Source organism: Syngnathoides biaculeatus, chromosome 10 (assembly GCF_019802595.1).
Source record: "Syngnathoides biaculeatus isolate LvHL_M chromosome 10, ASM1980259v1, whole genome shotgun sequence".
In the NCBI taxonomy this organism is placed as follows: domain Eukaryota; kingdom Metazoa; phylum Chordata; class Actinopteri; order Syngnathiformes; family Syngnathidae; genus Syngnathoides; species Syngnathoides biaculeatus.
Genome location: NC_084649.1, coordinates 13,118,614 through 13,138,378, shown reverse-complemented (window position 1 = coordinate 13,138,378; position 19,765 = coordinate 13,118,614). Strand labels below are relative to the sequence as shown.

Sequence of the window (19,765 nt, the reverse complement as noted above, 5' to 3'; positions counted from 1 at the left end):
ACTCCCCTGACTGTGGTGCAGGCAAGTCTGGGATTGGTTCCCCCACACAGTGATGGTGTGAATGTGAGTGGGGCTGGTTGTCCCTGTCTAGTTCAGGATGTAGTCCGCGTTTCACCTGATGTAAATTGAGCTAGCCCCATAACCTAACCAGGATAAACAGTAATAGCGCCGCCCTGGTGAAAATTCCACCACCTGCCACTGCGCTGATTGAGTAAGAGGTATTCCTCAATACTTTTACCCACATGGTTTCTGACTCACAACCTTTTCCACGACCACAGTGTGAAGTCAAGTTCCTTCAGTGCGCTATTCCCGTAAGTGTTGTTTTTGAGAAGTTCTGGCAGAAGGGAGACGCAGAATGAGACAAGGGATGCAGTCACTCTTGTCTCTGTCCCAGATAGAGACATGGAGGCAGGCTCGCCCACAGATGAGGAGGAGGAAAGAGCAGGTTGTGCAAAACAGCCCTTTTTTCCATTGCTGTGGGCGCGTCTTTAATTACTTCCAGACTGACTCGCTTACAGTCTTTGCGTCTAGACTTCAACTTCAGGCTTCACCCCAGCCTCCCAAGTCTCTAATTCTATGCCAACCCTCTGAAAACATGTCAAACATATACAAAGATACACATCTTATCCTCTAAATCCAAATGCTCTCTCCTTTTGGAAAACTACCTCTGAAAAGCTGACCAGAGAGACACCGTAGCGCTCATTTGCTCCCTGGGGATCCAGCGTGAGAGCATTTCAACTCTAATGTTGACTTTGAAACCACGGCTGTCATTATTTAGTACATTGGGTTTTTTCCTTTGTCTACTTAGCCACATCTACAGTGGGATAAAAAAAAAGAAGAAAAAAAAATAAATTCCCATCCATCAGAGTTAAAAAATAAACATGGCAAATCTCCTAATTAGGCACGACGGGTCAGCTTTAAGGCAAAAGGACTTCAACGGATAGCAAACAAAACACATTGTTTTCACCCGTCGCACCAAATAAATCTAATAGACTATCAATCTAAGCCCGCCAGAGTGCATCGCAAGGGGATCAGACATTGAAGTGGACTGAAAACGAACTTTGCGGAGCACAATTTATGTCAAATGTTCATTTTGAGGCTGCATTACCGTAAATTCATTTGTAATTTTTTACACTGTAAACAAATGAAGGTAAGTGAGATTTTTTTTTTTTTTTTTAAAGACAGAAACAGACATCCCAAACTGTCTTAACGTCCTTAAATTACATGATGCACATATTTAGATCTGGAGAAAAATTCAATTCCACCAAAGGTCCAATTACGTACTCTGAATGCTTAAATGTCAGCCAAGGTCGACTTAACTGCAAATGCAGCCAGATCTGCACAGAGTCCACAAAAAAATGTATGGCTTGAGTTTGGACCTTTTTTGGGAACACTTACAAACATCGGGCTCCTCGTCCGAGCCGTCTGGACAGTCTTTCTCGCGGTCACAGCGCCATCCTTTTGAAATACACGTCACGCCATCTTTACACACAAACTGCTTTGGGCTGCAGGTCTTTGGAGCTGAAAAGGGACAAAACAGAATACGTTAGAAGACCAAAGAACAATCATGCTTTTGTGTCAATGATGTCAACACAATTTATTCTTGAGGTCTCATTAGCCAAAGGCATCTGTTTTGTTCATTGCCACTGGCACTAATTAAACTTTGGGCAGTTGCTGGCTGACAGGGAAAGAAAAGTAGTGAACAAAAAAAAATGTCTTGGAAAAGCTTTGCATAGACTTCATTCATTCAGCCATATACTGTATTCGGGTCAGTGTTCCCAGTGGTCCAACATAATGATGAGATCACGTAACATCCCCTTCAGTTGCAATGAAGAGAGAGAATGCAGACAAATTAAAACCCTCTTGAGACAGCACAGAGACTTGGAAGGGTCACAGAAAGCGTAACAAGTCATGTGGAGGGCTGCTCGTTTGAAATAAACTTCATTAATGACAATTTATGTAATTGTGTGTATAATACGATGTATATACAAACTCTAAAGCAAATAAATGTAACCTTTGAATAATAATTTGCGTGCAATTAGTGGGCAACCAGTTTAGGGTGTACCCCGCCTCCTGCCTATTGACAGCTGGGATAGGCTCTAGAACTCCTCCTCCTTGTGAGGATAAGCAGTTCAGAAAATGGATGGATAATAATATGCATTTAATAGCAATATAGAAGATTATACATCAGCGTCAAGTATGACTACACAATATTTAGCACTCGCTTTACATCATGAAAATGAGACAAAAACATGATACTATTATTATACTGTAATATTATTTTTATAGCATGTTGCCTTGCAATCACATGGTTAGAGTTAAATGTTACTTTGTGCAAACCAAACAGTTATCTCCTAAATGGTCAGCCGAGAAGCTGGGAAGATCTCAAGTGCGATGTAGTGTTCGATGGGTGTATGACGTAACACTGATGGAGTTTTTAGGGGCAATTTATAAGCTGGTATTATTGTTGCAGTCAAAATACTGAAACAGGCATTTCCTTTGCACTAAAGGACGTCACATCCTTTCATGAACAGCACAGGAGTGTAACTGCACGTGAAAAAGACGGGGGAATGCAAATGACTGTTTTTTTTGCAGCTGTGTGAGAATAGTGACATCATCCGAAAGCAGAACTTTTCAAAAACAACAGTTGGCATTACTACTTCATTTTTGCTTGAATGGGCTTTGAGGCAAATATGCCATGTACCCACACACATTGCCCAATACTCATTTTTGCTTTAACTTCAGTCTGCGTACGCTGTCACGTCCTAAAACAACAGTATATCACTACAGTGATTCCCAAGCACTGTGCTGCAGTACATTATGTGTCGCGAGATATCTATCTTAACTCCTGATTGATTCATGAATTGATGAATAGTCACCCACTGGCAACGAGTCAAATTCACTTTAGTGAGTTTCCTTTTAATAAGATGTTATCAGTGACTACTGACGGCCTTTATGACATTGAAAAAGCAGACAGTTTTGTGAAAGTTTCACTTCCTTTTTTTGGGGTGAGGGGGTCATATATTACCTAGCATCCTTCAAGGTACTGTCAGCTGTATACAACCCCATTCATTGGGGATACATTTAAGATCCACCTGCAATATGTGAAAATTTGATATAATGTAGAAGGGCATTGAATAAAATAATTGTTTTCCCCTCCTACACTGTGTAAAACCCAACTAAACTTATTAACACTCATTTTCCTTTCTAAAGCGCTTTTCCTCAAACTCTAGCTGTCAAAAAAATAGACTGCCATACAACATCACTTCAAGGAAACGATGCATAGTGTGGTTACTTCAAGCCTATTTGTCACTCACACTTGAAGTTCAGTGTAAAACTACCAAAAAAAAGAACAAAAGTTTGACACTGTATTTAAAACAAAATATTCAACCAATCCACACAATTTCATCTAACAAAAGCCCATAAACCTAACAATAATATACAATGTGAGCACACGAATGGCACTTAGCCTCGATCCTACTGTAATTCTAAACTGCTACTTTAACACACACAGAGGAGCAACACATACAATCTGAGCATACAAGAGTACGCGCTGCAGGCATATATTTTCACTGCTGCGTAGGAACTAAAAATATTAAAATGACGAATCGTGATACAGTATAAATACTGAAGGAGCATAGTTTTTTGGGGTTTTTTTTGCCGTTAACTATGCAGCCTTTCTTCCAGTCGACCTCAACGTTGGCTGGCATGGCTGGCAAACAGAACTCGCAAGGAAATACGGCTGTAACCTCAGGATTGTGTATCCCTGTGATGGGGAAGAATGCTGTTATCACCCAAAGATGATGGGTTGAAGAAAACTAAGCAACATGACAGCATTTACATTTAAAACTAGCCTCCATGAAGCTCAACCCAAATGCTCGGAATTCAACCTGACACATTGCTGCACTCATGCACACACTTCACTTAACGTGTGTACGCGTGTGTGTGTGCGTGTGTGTGTGTGTGTGTGTGTGTGTTGCGTGCGTGCGTGCGTGCGTGCGTGTAGTGGCGTAATTTCTCTCCGAGAAGTCACAAGGTTTTGATTTATTCACGAAGCGCAGCCAGGATTACACTCAAATGCCTCCACAGTTTTCCTCATCCCTCTTTCTCAAATGTCTTTATTTGTTTGTTTGCAAGTTTGGAGGTTCAGCAAGAGCCGGAGCAGGCAGATACTCGCGCTGCGCCTGTCTACTGTCCACAGTTTATTTAGATGCTGACACGCTGGAGTCTGGCAGGATGCTCTGGTTCCAATAAAAGCTGTGGGAGGAGCACTAGATGCTGGTGACAGAAACATATCACAGAGCTTACTTGGGAAATAGGTCAGGAGGTTGGCGAGATGGAGGTGAAGGTACGAGTTACTGTACTCTACCATGAGAGATCGTGTGGGTGGAGAAGAGTGGAGAGACGTTACGGTCAGTCTTAGCACGTACTCCAAAACATACCCAAATGCGACTTTGTGGGCATTGTTTACCAGAAAATAAGGAGAAAATAACTACCTGGAATTTGGGTAAAACAATTAAATACCGAGTGAACCACACACCACAAAGGTGATTTTTAGGTTATGTATTGTCTATAATGAGCTGGTTGCCAAGAGTTTCTAAATAAAGTTTTACAATTTCAGACATAAAGCAAATATTAACAAAACATTAGACATTCATCACATTAACCTTAAGTGTGCATGATCTAATTGTTACCGTTAATGTGCATAAAATTATTATTTAAGTGCACAGAAAAGAATACAGATCTCATTTTTTATTTAACTGTATTTGATTTTTAAAAACAACATAAATGACTTTTCTTTCTGCTTTGGACCATGAAAAAGGACTACCTACAAGTTTTCTGAAAACATTCCTGGGGGCAAAGAAAAAAAAATACTTCTAAAACAAAAGTGTTCAAACTCTGGCCCAGGAGCCATTTGGGCCCTACACTCCTTTTATATTTCTTTTTTGCAGCCCCCAGCATATCTTAAAATTAACAATTGATATGCCCCACGATGTTTGCCTGCAATGTATGTGCAGTACATATTTTCTGGAAGTCAAGCCACTACTTTTTTCTAGCGCTGTGAACACTGCGGCATATTTAATGACGTGGCTAAAATATTTATTTTTTTGTGAAGCTTGTGAAACTTGTTCGAATGTAATGGTTAAATGATGACCATTCCTTCTAATGCAGTCTGGGTTTGGGCATGCGCAGATGCCTCTGATGTTCAGAAGATGACTTTTCCTCAAGCGCACGTAGAAGACAACAAAGCAACCTCGAGCGTGCGTAAAAGAATGCACTAACATTATTTGATTGTGATTTCGTTATTGGTTTGGTCCATAAAATGACAGGAAACAAGAAAAAGACGATAGCACATACTAATTATCCAAACTGATTGGTCGGACAACATCTCTATACCACGTCAGACCAACTATAGTACTGATGTTTTGCTTTGTATGTGTAAAATGGAATTTTGTGATGTATATGAACCTGCGTTTGCCATCATTTTTTACTTCAGCATTTCAACTTGACGAATTCATCTCAGCGTTCCCATGGAATTTCTTGTTGAAATCCAATTTGTAGCTATAACATTAATCAAAAGTTACCAGTTACTTCTTTACGTCTGAAATTTGGTTTAATCAAGGTCAGTGCAGTTTTTCAACAACCTCATTCAACTTTACCTACCCCGTTTTATTTAAGATTACCTTACACCTTGAAACTTACATTAAAGATTGTCTCTTTTAAAAATATATATTAAAAGAAAGTCCTTGCACCTGTTTTTCTTCTGTAATCGCTTAGATAAGCTTTCAGGTGTCAAATGTGTCTTGTGTTATTGTTACAAAATGAAAGCAGGAAGAACATTCTCTGCAAAGGAGGTTAAACAGAAACATGTGCCGCAGGACGACGCAGAAGAACAAACTGGATGAAGTGAGAGCAAATGGAAAAGTGGGTGGACGGAAAGTCAAATGGCGGCACAACAGAGCTTGAGTGGGATACTGCAATGGGATGGAGGAATGTCACACATGCTATCAATGAGCAAGCAGCCTGTGTGTTTACCAAAGTCGAGGCTACTCTTGGGTCATCGCCATTTGGGCTGCATCACATACGCACTGACCCCCGCCCCCGCCTCCACTGCTGTAGGCTACAAGAAGCGTTCAATGTGGTTCGGAGGAAGCATCTTCCCCTCAGAAAAACACCCCCCTCTCCTGCAACCACAGACCCATTTACTCACACCCACAACAAGGCTATAAATAAGCTGCATGTCTGCTCTTCGAGATCAGCGGGGGCACGCTAAAGTTCCAGCAGACATTGAGACTACTGTCAACGGGGTGTACGTCCACTCTTCAAAGTTGACTGCAGAGGCTATATTATACAAGGAACGTTTCCTTCAAACTAGATGGTCCCCATTCAAAGGGTCTTCTGACTGACAGTCTGCACCACCTCGAGGGGACCACATTTGCTCCTCAACCTTTTCCTTAACCTTTATATCAAAGCAGAAAGGAAACAGAATGTCCCCGCAGGAATGAGTTAAGTAGCAGCAAATTGCTTCTAATCTGTCCGTATATTATATCAATGTGAAAGTTTGTGTATTACGAATATCTACTGGATGGTGTCAATTCACACTAGGGAAGATCATGTTCTGAACTCCCGTTTCCATGGATTGGATTGGCAAATTATGACATCAAAACCGATCGGCCAATCAGCAAAAAATGATCTGAGCAATGTGTGGATGAGTGGTTCCACAGTCTAGGACTGCGAACATTTAGACCACATCTGATACATCTTCTGAGGGGAGCATGAATGACTTCAGCACCTCATATGGTTGCATGATATTCAACATGAAGCAAATCACAATCTATGTAAAAGTAAGGGACCAATTCATTTGTCAGTGCCTGTCAATGACTAAGACATACGATGTTGACCAGAGTTATAACTTTAACTTACATGAATATAATGAGGCTATTACAACTTGTCCTGACTCCATATAGACAGCATAAACGGTCGGAAGCAACAACCGCTGTGGTCTTGGTACGTGATTCTTTGTTGACTCGAAATGTAATGATTCAGCCTCTAGTATTGAAAATAATAAAAATGTCAGTACACAAAAACACCAGGTGGGCGTGTTGGCTGAGGTAATTGCAGTGTGCTTATTCAAAACATTTACACTCTCATGCAACGTCTACTGGGGTTAAAAAGTCACAAAGTTTAGTCTACTACAGATAGGACATACTTCCACAACATAAACACTGACTTTCTCAAGGAGAGACGATAATCCCGCCATCCTAAATTTACTGTTCATTACATTTCAGAAGTATTTGAGGCAAGGACATAAAGAACAAAAACCCAGCTGCTCATAAATATCCTGGCAGGCCCTGACATTATGAGGAATCTAATGCAACTAATGAAAAATTCATTTGTCATTTGTCTTATTTATTTTACTTTTTTGTTGTTTTTCAAAAAGTCTACAAATAACAAGCTTTAGACCAGCCCAAAGGCTCCTATTGTGCAGCAAAATTAGAAAAACATCCATTCCGGCCTGTTTGGCTTTAGTCTACCACCACAACAACAAAGGCATGACCGCATTCAAGGTTTTGCAAGAAGAGCGAGTCAGAAGAGCAAGGGGGACGAAATGTTTTCCAATTTTCCAAGTTACAAAACAGAGAAGAAGAAGAAACCCGAGTTGTGTCAATTAAATGAACTACGGTACTTCTACAGAGACTGAAGGAACTGAGCAAGATGTAAAAATAATAGTAGATAGAGTTCACAGATCGCAAATGAGAACTAATATTTAACTCACAGTGGATGGTAAACTTTGGAGGATTAAGTCATTTACACACTCACCAGCCTTATTTGCACAATCTAATGAGATCCAATAAAAGAACTACTGTATATCGGCAGCTTATGAGATAATGATGCTTCATTTTGATGAACTCTGTCACAGAGGTACGACTTTAATGATATCTACTAATAGGGTTGTAGTTTCCGTTGGTGTGCAACAGTATGTGTTTAAAATTCACACTTGGGACTACAATGATAGAGTAATAAACACTGTTAAATCAATGCATCTGATAGTGTCAATCAAAATGGGACATTACTAAAGGTGTGGAAAAATGAAACTGAGCTCTCCTTCCTTGTCTGTTTAGTGTCTGCATTTTGTAAATGTGATCGAGGCCTTGACTGAAATTTACCTTGACCAAATTTGCAGGAACTTAATCAATGAAATGACAAATATTTTTAAATATTTGTCATGGGATGGATGAGTCACCCTAAATGTCAGCGCTTCTGTTTTAATGCTGCCAAAGGTCAAAGTTCAGCTGGGATGTAGGCATTACTTGATGTAATGTTCTTTTACGTTGAACAGCTGAGCCAGAATAACCTGCACCTTTGCCGGGTTGCAGCCGTGTCCAGCACACAAAACAACAATAATTTCCACACGATGAGGCAATTTCTTAATCATCAATTAACTGATCATAACATCTATCTGTTTACAATAAGTCTACAGAAGCATGTGTAACGAAAACACAGGAGATTTAACATGAAGAATGTCTTTGTGTGTGATGCTGGATGCCAAGGAAATTCGGGATTTTTTTTTTTTTTTTTTTTTTTTTTCAAAGTAGAGCTAAACAAGCCGTAGTGGTACTGAGAGGCACAACCTCTTAACGAAGCAGAGTAATCACAAGTGAACTTAATTAAGAGCGATGTGGATGTCAGGATGAGATTTTACTTCTTCTGAACCAGAGCCATGAGCGACCAAGACAGATATTTGTGTTAGGCTCAACGTTGGAACCCCGAGGGAGAAAACCTTGGCCTTTTTAACTTCCAGATGAGGATTACATCAAATTCAGTGGTGGAGAGTAAGGATGATTAATTTAGGACAACCCCAAGGTGTGGTCCACAATTATCACTGAGTCGGTTTAGACAAATTCCTCTGCTACGCCACCACAAGAGCACAGTGTTCATAGCTGCAGAGGGAGAAGAATGACAATTAACTCTACTTAGTATGCTGCTGAAGGGAAACATATCGGAGAAGATTATATGAAACTCTTCTGTGCCTTTTCATGAGATCAGTGCCAGTTTCAACTTCGCCTGTGATGCGGGCGCTCTGTGAAACAGGCCTAGATTCTGTAGAATATTCTTTCACGCTCACCATCCAGGTGCCGAGGCAACTGTGCCAGCTTCGTGCTGTTTCTACACCAACGTCAATCAACAAAGAGAGCAGCCTAACAATTTGGGAGAATTCATTTATTTTTCAAAAGCTGTTTTCATTCCAGAAATGTGTTATGCTTGCCCAACCACCGCATCCCACATATATGCTCATCCAGGGGCATAATTGACATAATCAGGGAGCGCGCACACATAAATCTGGATTGGTTGATGGAAAAGAGTGACGTGTGTGTGATGTCATGAAGTGTCTGCATGAAAAGGATTATTGTACTGTAGCTCAGAACACTATATTGAAATTGCTCTTGTATTTGTATTTTTTGATACACTGTACACTACTCACGAAAAAGATATTCAGCTTTCGGGTGAAAGGGTGAGCCTTACGTGCAAGAGAACCAGTTCATTTTAACTTCATTTGACCTTCTGTACAGTGTTCAATGTCTCACTACTTTTTGCACAATTTACTGTTCTCTAACAACTAGCTAAGTGGCAGAATTGACAAGAGGTGTTTGATCAATTAAATTTTAGAGGATGTCCACTTGTATGCTTTTGAGTGACTTTTTCAGTCTCTCCGTATCTCTGTTGCAACCTCCAGATGGCACGCTAAAGTCAGGGATCACTTTCCTCGGAGAACATCCTGTTTGAAGACTGGCAGTGCTCTCGTGATGAATTGATCTCATGAAATCAAAATGTGAAGAGGAGTTTTACCTATACGTATTGATACAGTATATGTACGATTATCCTTATTTTAACTCTTCGATTGAGATAGGTTATATATATCCTTTCAGGTGTATCTGCATCAGTAATTCCTTCCAAGGACTGAATGCTCCTTGACAAAGGGCACCACTGTGCTCATTCACACAACTCCCACTGAAAATATGGATGTCGGGCATCCCCCTCGATCCCACTGAAGAGTAAAATAGATGAGGATGAATGTATAACATGTGTGGGATGGCGCTTAAAATAGAACATACTTTATACGCCAGTGGAGTCATTTAAAACTCTTTAGATGCGGGGAGGAAACACCTCCTAACAATGAGGCAACAGGCGAGGGCACTGCCTGGAAATCATTTTGTGCATTCATGGTCACAGGAAATGAATGCAATTCTTAATTGAGTAGTGGACAAGGCAGCAACATTACCATACAGTACTGTATATAGCAGTGCATGTACTACTATAAATCTGTTCTAAATTTTCTGTCTGTCCCCAAACAAACCTTCTTCTGTCCAACTGCCTTTCCAATAAATATCACGATACAACCAACCACAGATGCAGCATTTCAAAAGCCACTGTTTCTCAGAAAAGCACCACCATTCTGCATGAGCAAGCAGCTAAGCAAGAAAACAACAACAAAAAAAGACGCAGACGAGAATCTCTAAATCTCTCTAAACCACAAAAAAACCAAGATAATGTTTTTTTTTTTGTAATAAAGAAAAGAGGATTGCTGTTAGGAAATGGACATACTACCTTGAAAAACTAAAGACCAAGTCCAAAACCTTGGTGGTCTGACCTGACTTTCAACAGTCAAATCAATTACTATACAGTAACTATCTTTTCATCTGCAGAACATATCCAGAATGAAGCCTTGCATGTGTCAAAGACTAGAAGCTCATCCATGCTTTTATTTCAATAGACTTGACTATTGTAATGGTCTTCTCATTGGACTCCCCTAAAGGACAATTCAACAGCTGAAGCTCATTCAGAATGCTGCACCTCGGGTTCTGACCAGAACAAAGAAGTCAGGGCATATATCTCCAATTCTAATGTCTTTACACTGGCTCCCAGACAGCTTTAGAATAAATTTTAATGTTCTGCTACTCCTCAATAAATCACTAAATGGTTTAACTCCTAAATACATTAAAGAAATGCTTACGGAATACAAAGCCAGTAGGGCTCTTAGAACGATAGACTTTGGTCAAATAGTGCAGTTCAGAGTCCAAAGCAAACATGGTGAAGCAGCAATTAGCTATTATGCTGCAAAAAAATGGAATAAGTTGCCAACAGAGGTGATTTTTAAATCCAGGTTAAAAACTCTCGTGTGTTATAGGGGATTTCCATTTTTCAATTCAATTGTACTTTTATTTTCTTGTTTTCATTTTAAATGTATTTCTTTGTACTGAAATACATTTAAACATGTAAGACACATTGAGTTACCTTGTGTATGAAAAGCGCTATACAAATACATTTTTGTTGCTTTTCTACTGACGTGTTAATGTTTCCCCCACCCCTCAAAGAGACCCAGTGCCCAAGTAGGTACAGATGAGCAATTGGCAATTTTCCCCCAAAGTCACATGACCCTGTCCTGTTATGGTTGCCTTTCAACATGCAAGGCTGCCATTGTCGTGCACCCTTCAGCATGATTTACGTGTGAAAGTGATGGACAACATTTTGCCTCACTTTTGGTCTTCACAAATACACAGAATTTGGAAAATGTGGAAGAAAAAGCAAGTGTCTGAAAACAATTTCAACATAAATTATTCATTTTAAATGTGCAGTTTGGACATATTCGTGTACTTCACAACCAAAGCAATAATGGTAGACCACTGAATGCAGTCATGTTTGCAGTCAAGATTTCTCAGCAACAACGACTGGCTGTGCATGCGGATTGTGTGCAAACACCAAATTTTTTTCTAGATCATTATTAAATAAATCTACCCTTAAAGTGAAAGCAGTTGAAAAATATGACATACCTAATGATAATATATTTCATATGTCAAGTGATTTGCTTTCACTTTCATTTTCTTTATGGTCACTCCCACCTGAAAAGTCTTAATTCTCCTACTGATTCATTACTTCAAAGTAAAGTGCCGACATTACAGTACGTCAGAGAATTGTGTGTATACAGGGTTTATCAAATACTGTCACAAGGTGTGGACATTGAAAACTAAAATGGCCACACACACACACACACACACACAATAGGATCATAAAGGGTAAGCTCACTCTGTTAATTTTGAAAAATAATGTACATCGCTCAAAGTCAACATTCAGTCTGGCTCTACAAGTGCAGCAGGCAGCTGGGCAGTAAAAGATGGCGACGATGAGAAGCCAGGATACGAAGAGACTTGTAAAGAAGAAAAATGGCTCTGCTGCCATTTGGGCGTATTTGGGTCCAAATGATAAAACAGAGGCTGACGACAAAGCTGAGGCCCAGTGAGCCATTCATCTGGGAAAAGTCCCACCAAAGAAGCCAGCACGTTACACTGCTCATTTGCTCCAATTCAACAGCTCCGTCAAAAGAAGGTCGAGCTGAAATACATGATACAGGACAGCACTGAAATGTCTTTTCTGATATTTTACCTTATTTAGTTACATGAGATGGATGAAATATTAGAAACACTTCTCAGCGTGATGCAATACAGTCTGCACTACTTATATAACCCCATCGTTAATCTAATACTTCTCTGAAAATGTCAAACCAAACGGAGCATTTTTATCACTGTAAAAGTTAAATATTCTACTCCGGTCCTGGATCTTAATGGTACCTAATGAAGTGGCCAGAGAGTTTATAACACATACTACAGAGATATCAATCCACTCATTCATTTTCTGTACCGCCTATCCTCATTAGGGTTGCAAGGTGACTTGAGGCAAAACACAAGGAACACCCTGGCCTGCTCACGACCCAATCACAGGACACATATGGACAAATAACCAAACACATTCAGAATTACAGCAATGGACCATTTCCAGTCTTCAAGGTTTTTGGATAGTGGGAGGAGGCCGGCATACCGAACAAATATAGGAAAATGTCACAACGGCGTTTTGAAACTCAAACCTCAAAATTCCGGCCTCTGTGTAAAGTGGTTTCAAGGTATTTCATTTTTTTCATCCATCAATTCCCTCCATTTACCGAGCTGCTTATCCTCACAAGGGTCACGAGAGTGTTGGAGCCAATCCCAGCTATCTCCAGGGAGGAGGCAGGGTAGACCCTGAACCGGATGCCAGCCAATCGCAGTTCTTTTTATTCAAAGCACCACAAAGAGCTTCATCTAGTGTGTATATCTCAATCAATACTTCTCAAAGTGTGTCTCACGGCTATAATGTACTAGATCTAAGCGAACTGTGTTCTCTATAAAAAGATTTGGAAAAAAAAAACAAGAGTTTACGTAGTTGTTCATGTAAGCACAGGTGTCAAACCAGAGGTCCGAAAGCCAAATCCGGCCAGGAACATCATTTTAGGTGGCCCGCAAAAGCAAATCATGTATGCTAACTTCCGTTATACTTGCTAAAATCAGAACCAAACAAATAACGACGCTGCGATATTGCAAGCATTGTTTTACTTCCAAAGCCCTTTCTCCAGTTACCACAGTGACAAATGGCGGACAAACTATTACCCTTGCCTTTTGATTTCAAACTTACGGGCAGTTATGCAGTTATTTGCTGTGTATACATAGTAATATGATGAGGCCATTAAACAAATGAGTACATGGTTTCACAGACATAACAGCCCTCTGACGATGTGGCCCTTGACAATAATGAGTTTGACACCCATCTAAAACCAGCTTTCAATTAGCTTAACAAAGATAAACGCTACCATTAAGTCACCCAGAAGCAGAATGTCTAAAGGTGATAAAACTAATTAAAACTGTTTAAAAATAATTATAATAATAACAACAGCAACAAAAATAATCATAAAAAAATCCATCCATTTTCCAAGCCGACCTACCACTACACCATCAGTGAGTCAATAATAATAATAATTGATCATACTTAATTGCTGAGCAAGGTTTATTGAATTTCCTTTGAATATGTAGTCCATATTTGACCCAGAAGGAATGAGCCAGGTGTCCACAAAAATAACAAATGGCTTTTGGTGATATTTTCCTAGGTATTCTTGTTAACAAATTAATTTACAAAGCTTTCTGTTAAGTACAACAAAGCGGAAGCAATTCAATCAAGTTTAAATAAAATATGTATGCACAGTAGTATGATTTATGATTCTGTAAATGTAACATTTTACAGTCAATGAAAATATTATATGCATGGCTGGCAAGAGACATGAAGCAAATGCGTGTGACATCCTTAATCTACAGCTTGAGCTGTGAAGAATTTCGATGATAATTCTCAGCTTTAAAGTATCAGCGTAATAATGTGGCTGGATTTCAATGAGCCGCGCTTGTTATTTTTCCGACGAAAATCCACTGACCAAAGTGCTGGATTATATACTGCCAGGCAATGCAAAGTAGCTACTTTACAGTGTCACATTTGATATTAGGCACAGTTGAAAATGTATCTTTCCAAACTGCCAAATGCACTGCGCTGGCCATGTCTTTTTGAGGTGTCAGTAAACAGTCAGATGTTGAAACTGTTGATGATGGGTTTACCCCATTTCCAGCCTAATATTGATTCCCTAACCAAATGTTACAACAGAGGTCACATGGGGATAATAAAATGAAATTTCTGGTACGTGACTGAGGAGGATAATATTCAAGTGAATGGGAGACGGCAAATGTAGCAAAGACGCATGCTCAATTTACCCGTTCGGTGCAAAATAATGTAAGCGAGTAGACAAAAGTTGCGAGGTGTTTGCAAATGACATTGTTTCATACAGTAAAGCAATCTGAATTCCTTCATTAGGGCTTTTTCGGCTAAGCCCCCAATTAGAAACATTTTCTGAACAATTTGAGACTGTTCGCAGAGTTCTCCTCTGAGGAACAAAGAGCAGTTGAGACCCAATTAAACCAAGGGCTGGTGACCTGGGGCCTGGCCGCGGTACTAAGAGTCTTTGGCGGTCCAGCACATGGCATAACAACACTCGGCAAGTCATGGAGGGAAAAAAATGAAATGACTAAATCCTCTGAATCAGATTTGTCACATTTGAAAAGAGTTAACGTGACAACGCTTGGAAGGGGCCAGGATATTAAATTGACACGTGAAATAATGAGTCAAACATAATAGAATTATTCAGGAGAAAAACACATTTCACGGTGTGTTTTTCTTTTTCTTTTTTTTTTGAAAGAAATGAAAACTCAACATTTTACTCACGGCGACCTCAAAACAAATAATGAATATTTAAACTGACACCCAACCACAGAGTGATGACTCATCAAATAAGAGGGTTGACACTCTGACCGAAAATGTGAATCTATTGTCAAAAGGGATGTCAAAATAACTAACTGGACTGATCGTTGAGAATTCTTTTAATCGTGCAGTACTGCTGCAAGATTGCAAGTGAAGTCAGTATCAGTCAGTATCTGTGCAATACCGTTTACATTTTAATGTGAAGGGGTTCATTCGGGCCCCAGGTTGGACTGTTTCTGACTCTGCTGTTTTAACGGCAAATCAAGTTGGAAGAGAACTATTAAAAAAAAGATTCTTCCCGATATAAACATTCAACTTTCCTTGGTATTTTCTTGCATCAAAATCAATATCTAAATAATATTCAGGAAATGCTAACACAAGGCAATTCGTAACGGACAGCCGGTATAAAATAATAGATGACGTGATAATCAATATTCGCATTCGTCAAAGACGTATAATCGATTAGCCAGGCCTGCTTGTGACAGGAGCATTTGTCAACATCTTGGAGACTTGTTGCTCGTTATTGAGCCAGTATTCATCAAGTGCAACAACATGACTTCAAAGATGCTGGGCTTATAAAATCCAACTTGTGATTTCAAACAGACAAGCCTTCAGAATTTTAAATGCAAAGGGTAATTTATTTTATAGCAGTTGATTGAAGACCAAGCTGAATGTTGAAAAAAAAAATCCCCTTTTGAACTGTATCGACTCAAATAAATAAGTCTTTTCCTCTGCCACCACACCAAGGTGCGCGTGAGTAGGATTGGAAGGTTTTAATGGTTTCCAGAAGTTGTTCCAGACTGTGAAAGTGTGCAAGGTCAGTTGCGGGAAAAAGGGAGAGGAGGGGGCTTTAGACACAAAAGTTGGACTGCTTCGCAATGGTAAGGCTTTTATTTTGACCTATTGAAAATCCCAGTAAATGAAACATTTCTCACACTTTTTTTACCACCATAGGTGACTAGAATGAAGAAAAGACGGCACATCGTAAAAACACCATTTGTAAAGACTAGTCCAGTTCCTAAAACCGGCCATTTAAAGCAGAAGTTCTCCAAGTTTTTGAAAACCGGGACAAACATTTCCAAGGACTGCTCATAAGGCCAACATATTTTGGAATATTACTACCCTGAGTATGCATAAATGCCACAGGAATTCAAATGTTGCCTATTTACTAATTAATTGTTTTTACTATTTTGATGACAAATTCATCTTTTCCAGAGAAAAAACAAGCTGCAGTGCTATGAGAAAAAAAAGTCACATTTGTCCAGAATAAAGTTGTAATATTATGCTACTAAATTCAAACCTTATGAAGGAATTAAAGTGATATTTTATCAAGTGAATATCAAATATTAAACCTTCAATTTCCTAATGCCATCCATCCATTTTCCTTTGCCGCTTATCCTCACGAGGGTCGCAGCCTATCCTCCCAGGTGTCAACGGGCAGGAGGCGGGGTACACCTTAAACTGGTTGCCAGCCAATCGCAGACCACATAGAGACAAACAGTCGCACTAACAATCACACTTTGGGGCGATTTAGAGTGTTCAATTAATGTTGCATGTTTTGGGAATGTGGGAGAAACCGGAGTGCCACTCCACACAGGCGGGTGCGGGATTGAACCCGGACCTCAGAACAGTGAGGCCAACGCTTTACCGGCTGATCCACCGTGCCGCCTCACTAATGCTATTCAAATTCAATTAAAAATAAGACAAGAAAATTACAGTATATTTTTGTAATAAGAGATTTTGTTCTTACCTGCAGTGATGTGACATTTTCACATCAGGTCTTTGAATTGGTCCAGAGCTAAGGTACGGAGGTGTGATTGGTTTTGTATATTTCATTGGAATGCCATTTTGCAGCGCAGGTGTGCAATAATTACAATTGACAATAATTTATTGCAAATGATGTTGCGCGCCCCTCAAGCTACCACTCGCAGAACTGAATGAGTCCGGAGACCGTCGCTTGAGAAGCGCTGGTATCTATCTATAAAACCTCAGCCAAAATGATGGACTTGAATTGAAATCAGCTGTAATCATATGGGGGGTGGGGGGAGAAGACATTTGAAGAAGGTTCATCCAAAATAGTAGAAGATAGGAGTGGCGAAGAAAGAAGAGTTTAAAGCAAATTACTTTTGCAAAATCCCACACCCAGACCCCCAAGGTCCAGAGACCCCAGTATCAAAAATATGTTCACTGTCGTGAAAAATGCACACAAATACCGTACTCGTACTGAGTATTAGGAGGGATCTAAAAACAAGAGCTCCTGGCCCTGTGCCATCATTTTCTCAATAAAAGTCAGTGTGAATGTGTCACCTCTTGCATAGGAAGGTTGACTGTGACGCTGCAATATTCACGTGGCCCCAAACAAAAGACCCATTTCAATTGTTCCATCAACCTGAGGCAAGCGGTCAGCACTCGGTACCCCAAAAACAAATAAATAAAATACAAGAAAGAAAGAAAAAAAGAAAAAGCAGCAGGTGATAGGGAATACAATGAAGAAGAAGAGGGTTTACCATCAACAGCCCTGGATGGGGAGACGACTTCGGAGCTGTGCAACATTCCCAAGACGAGCAATCCTGCCGCCAGCACGTTGGCCGCGGTGCGCAACATTGTTGTGGTCTATCTGGAGGGAATATTAGTCATCAATCGCCTCTTGGAGCTGTCACGCGGGCGGCTTGCGAGAAGATGCTCCGCCGCCGCCGTTGCGTGCAAAACAGTGCGCTGGGTGTCAAGGCTCAAGACTTCCGGCGCGGTCTTTTGGCTGCCAGCCCGGGGCTGCCTCGGGGCTCCCCGGATGCATGGACAGCCCGGCCGCCCCTTACGAAGGCTAGCGGGCTGAGCTAGCCTGTTTTTTTTTTTTTTTTTTTTTTTGCGTTCGAGCTGGAGCCGCCGATCGTGGACCTCGTCCGGGGGGGTGCGGGGGAGCGAGCTTGGGAGGGCTCGGGTCGGGTGTTGCTCCTCAGCGGAGGGCGTCAAGAAGCTGGTGGAAGGCTGCGCTCGCTCACCCGGTCCACGCTCCGCTTCTGCCGCCGCTGGCCACAGATTGACGAGCTGGAAGCTCCGAGCGCCGTCAGCCAGCGCTCGGAAGAGTGACGTCGGCGGGCCCTCCTCTTCCTCCTCCTCCTCCTCCTCCGCCAAGCACCCGACACCTTCATCGTGTGAAATGAGCCTCCTCTCCATTCATTGTCCGAACAGTTTACAGTATTGCATATCTTCATGTGGGCGCATTTGCCGGGAAGTTTCTAGGCAATTTCCACGTTCAGTTAAGATGGAAAATCTGGGAAATATTGACGGTCATTTCAAGGAACAAGGAAGGTACAGTATACAGGCATAAATATCAACAAAATGTTTACATTTTCGTAAGCAGACATCCGTCACTTAGAAAACAATAGAATGCATTTGAAACACGTGACATTTGAACGCATTTACATGGATAACTTTTGTCAAATTTGAACTGTTTTACGGAGGAATCAGTTCTTGGAATAGTATGTGGAGTTAAATCCAACCCATTGAGATTCTTTGAACTCTTCATTCAGCAAATTACTACATCAGTCCATCGCTATTATCAGAAAATCATTTGATTATCCATCCATTTAATTCCCACAAATTCGTTTTGTTTCCCATGGAAAGTTTTCAACTTTGAAAATTCCCACAATTTTGCAACCCTACTGTTCGGTAAAACTCTGTACATATACGGTGTAACCTCGGTTGAACGGACTTCAGATTCAACAGACAGAAAATAGTGTCCAGTTGAACCACAAAATCATCCCTTTCGTCCACGAGTGAGGTGAGTTTGGATAAACTTTAAAACTTTCAAACATTTTAAAGTTTTATTGGACTTATTTTAGAATATTTTGAGGACTGTACTGGTTGTTTTTAGCCCAGGGAAGAAGTACAAAACCATAATTTTGCAGTGTACTATAGTTTTTTTGGCCACAAACAAGTGCTTCAATTTAACAATATGATTTAACAGAAAGCCCATATTAGTCCATTAAATCAACGTTCCTCTATTATTACTCTCCCCACTTTTATGTCCTTCCATGTTTTCAATCAGTTTCAAAAATTGCAGTGTCAAAATGTTCGGTTCATTCAGCACACATTTGTATTATTTCTACAGCATTTTATCAAATTCCAAAATATCCAGCTATTCCCCCCAATTCTACATTTTCCATGATAAACGTTTTTTGTTTTTTAGACATCACCATTTTTCCATCTGTTCATTTTTTTCCCCCATCCATTTTCAATATTGCTTGTCCTGTTCAGGTTTGTGGGGTGCAGGAGGCTATCCCAGCCGACTTCGGGCAAAAGACTCCATTCCGAACTGGTCACCATTAAGTCACGGAGCACATAAAGACACGGACGAGTATCCGCACTCATATTCACCGAGTGGGAACTTAATCCACGCTGCCTGCACCAAAGTCAGCCAAGTGTACCACTATTACATCAGTCACTCTTCACCATTTTTAATTTTTCCAAATCTCACGTTCCACATTTAAAAATGTCACTTGATTCTGGAGCAACTGAGCTCAGCATCAGCTTTTCACACGCACAATTTCTAAAGAAAGTGCATCCTCTCATGCAATATGTACAGTATAGTGTTTTGTGC

The 19,765-nt window shown here is 40.4% G+C and overlaps 1 protein-coding gene across 1 annotated transcript in view; it reads right to left on the bottom strand.

Annotated features, from left to right (window-relative positions):
- LOC133508139 (low-density lipoprotein receptor-related protein 1-like) overlaps nucleotides 1-18,214 on the bottom strand; it is a 111,526-nt gene extending 93,312 nt beyond the window's left edge. Inside the window, exons 1-2 of the mRNA XM_061833931.1 lie at nucleotides 17,673-18,214; nucleotides 1,399-1,521 (exon numbers count right to left, since the gene is read on the bottom strand). Coding sequence (XP_061689915.1) covers nucleotides 1,399-1,521; nucleotides 17,673-17,769 — 220 coding nt within the window. The 5' untranslated portion in view covers nucleotides 17,770-18,214. The remainder of the gene's footprint in view (nucleotides 1-1,398; nucleotides 1,522-17,672) is intronic.
- Nucleotides 18,215-19,765: the final 1,551 nt, after the last annotated feature.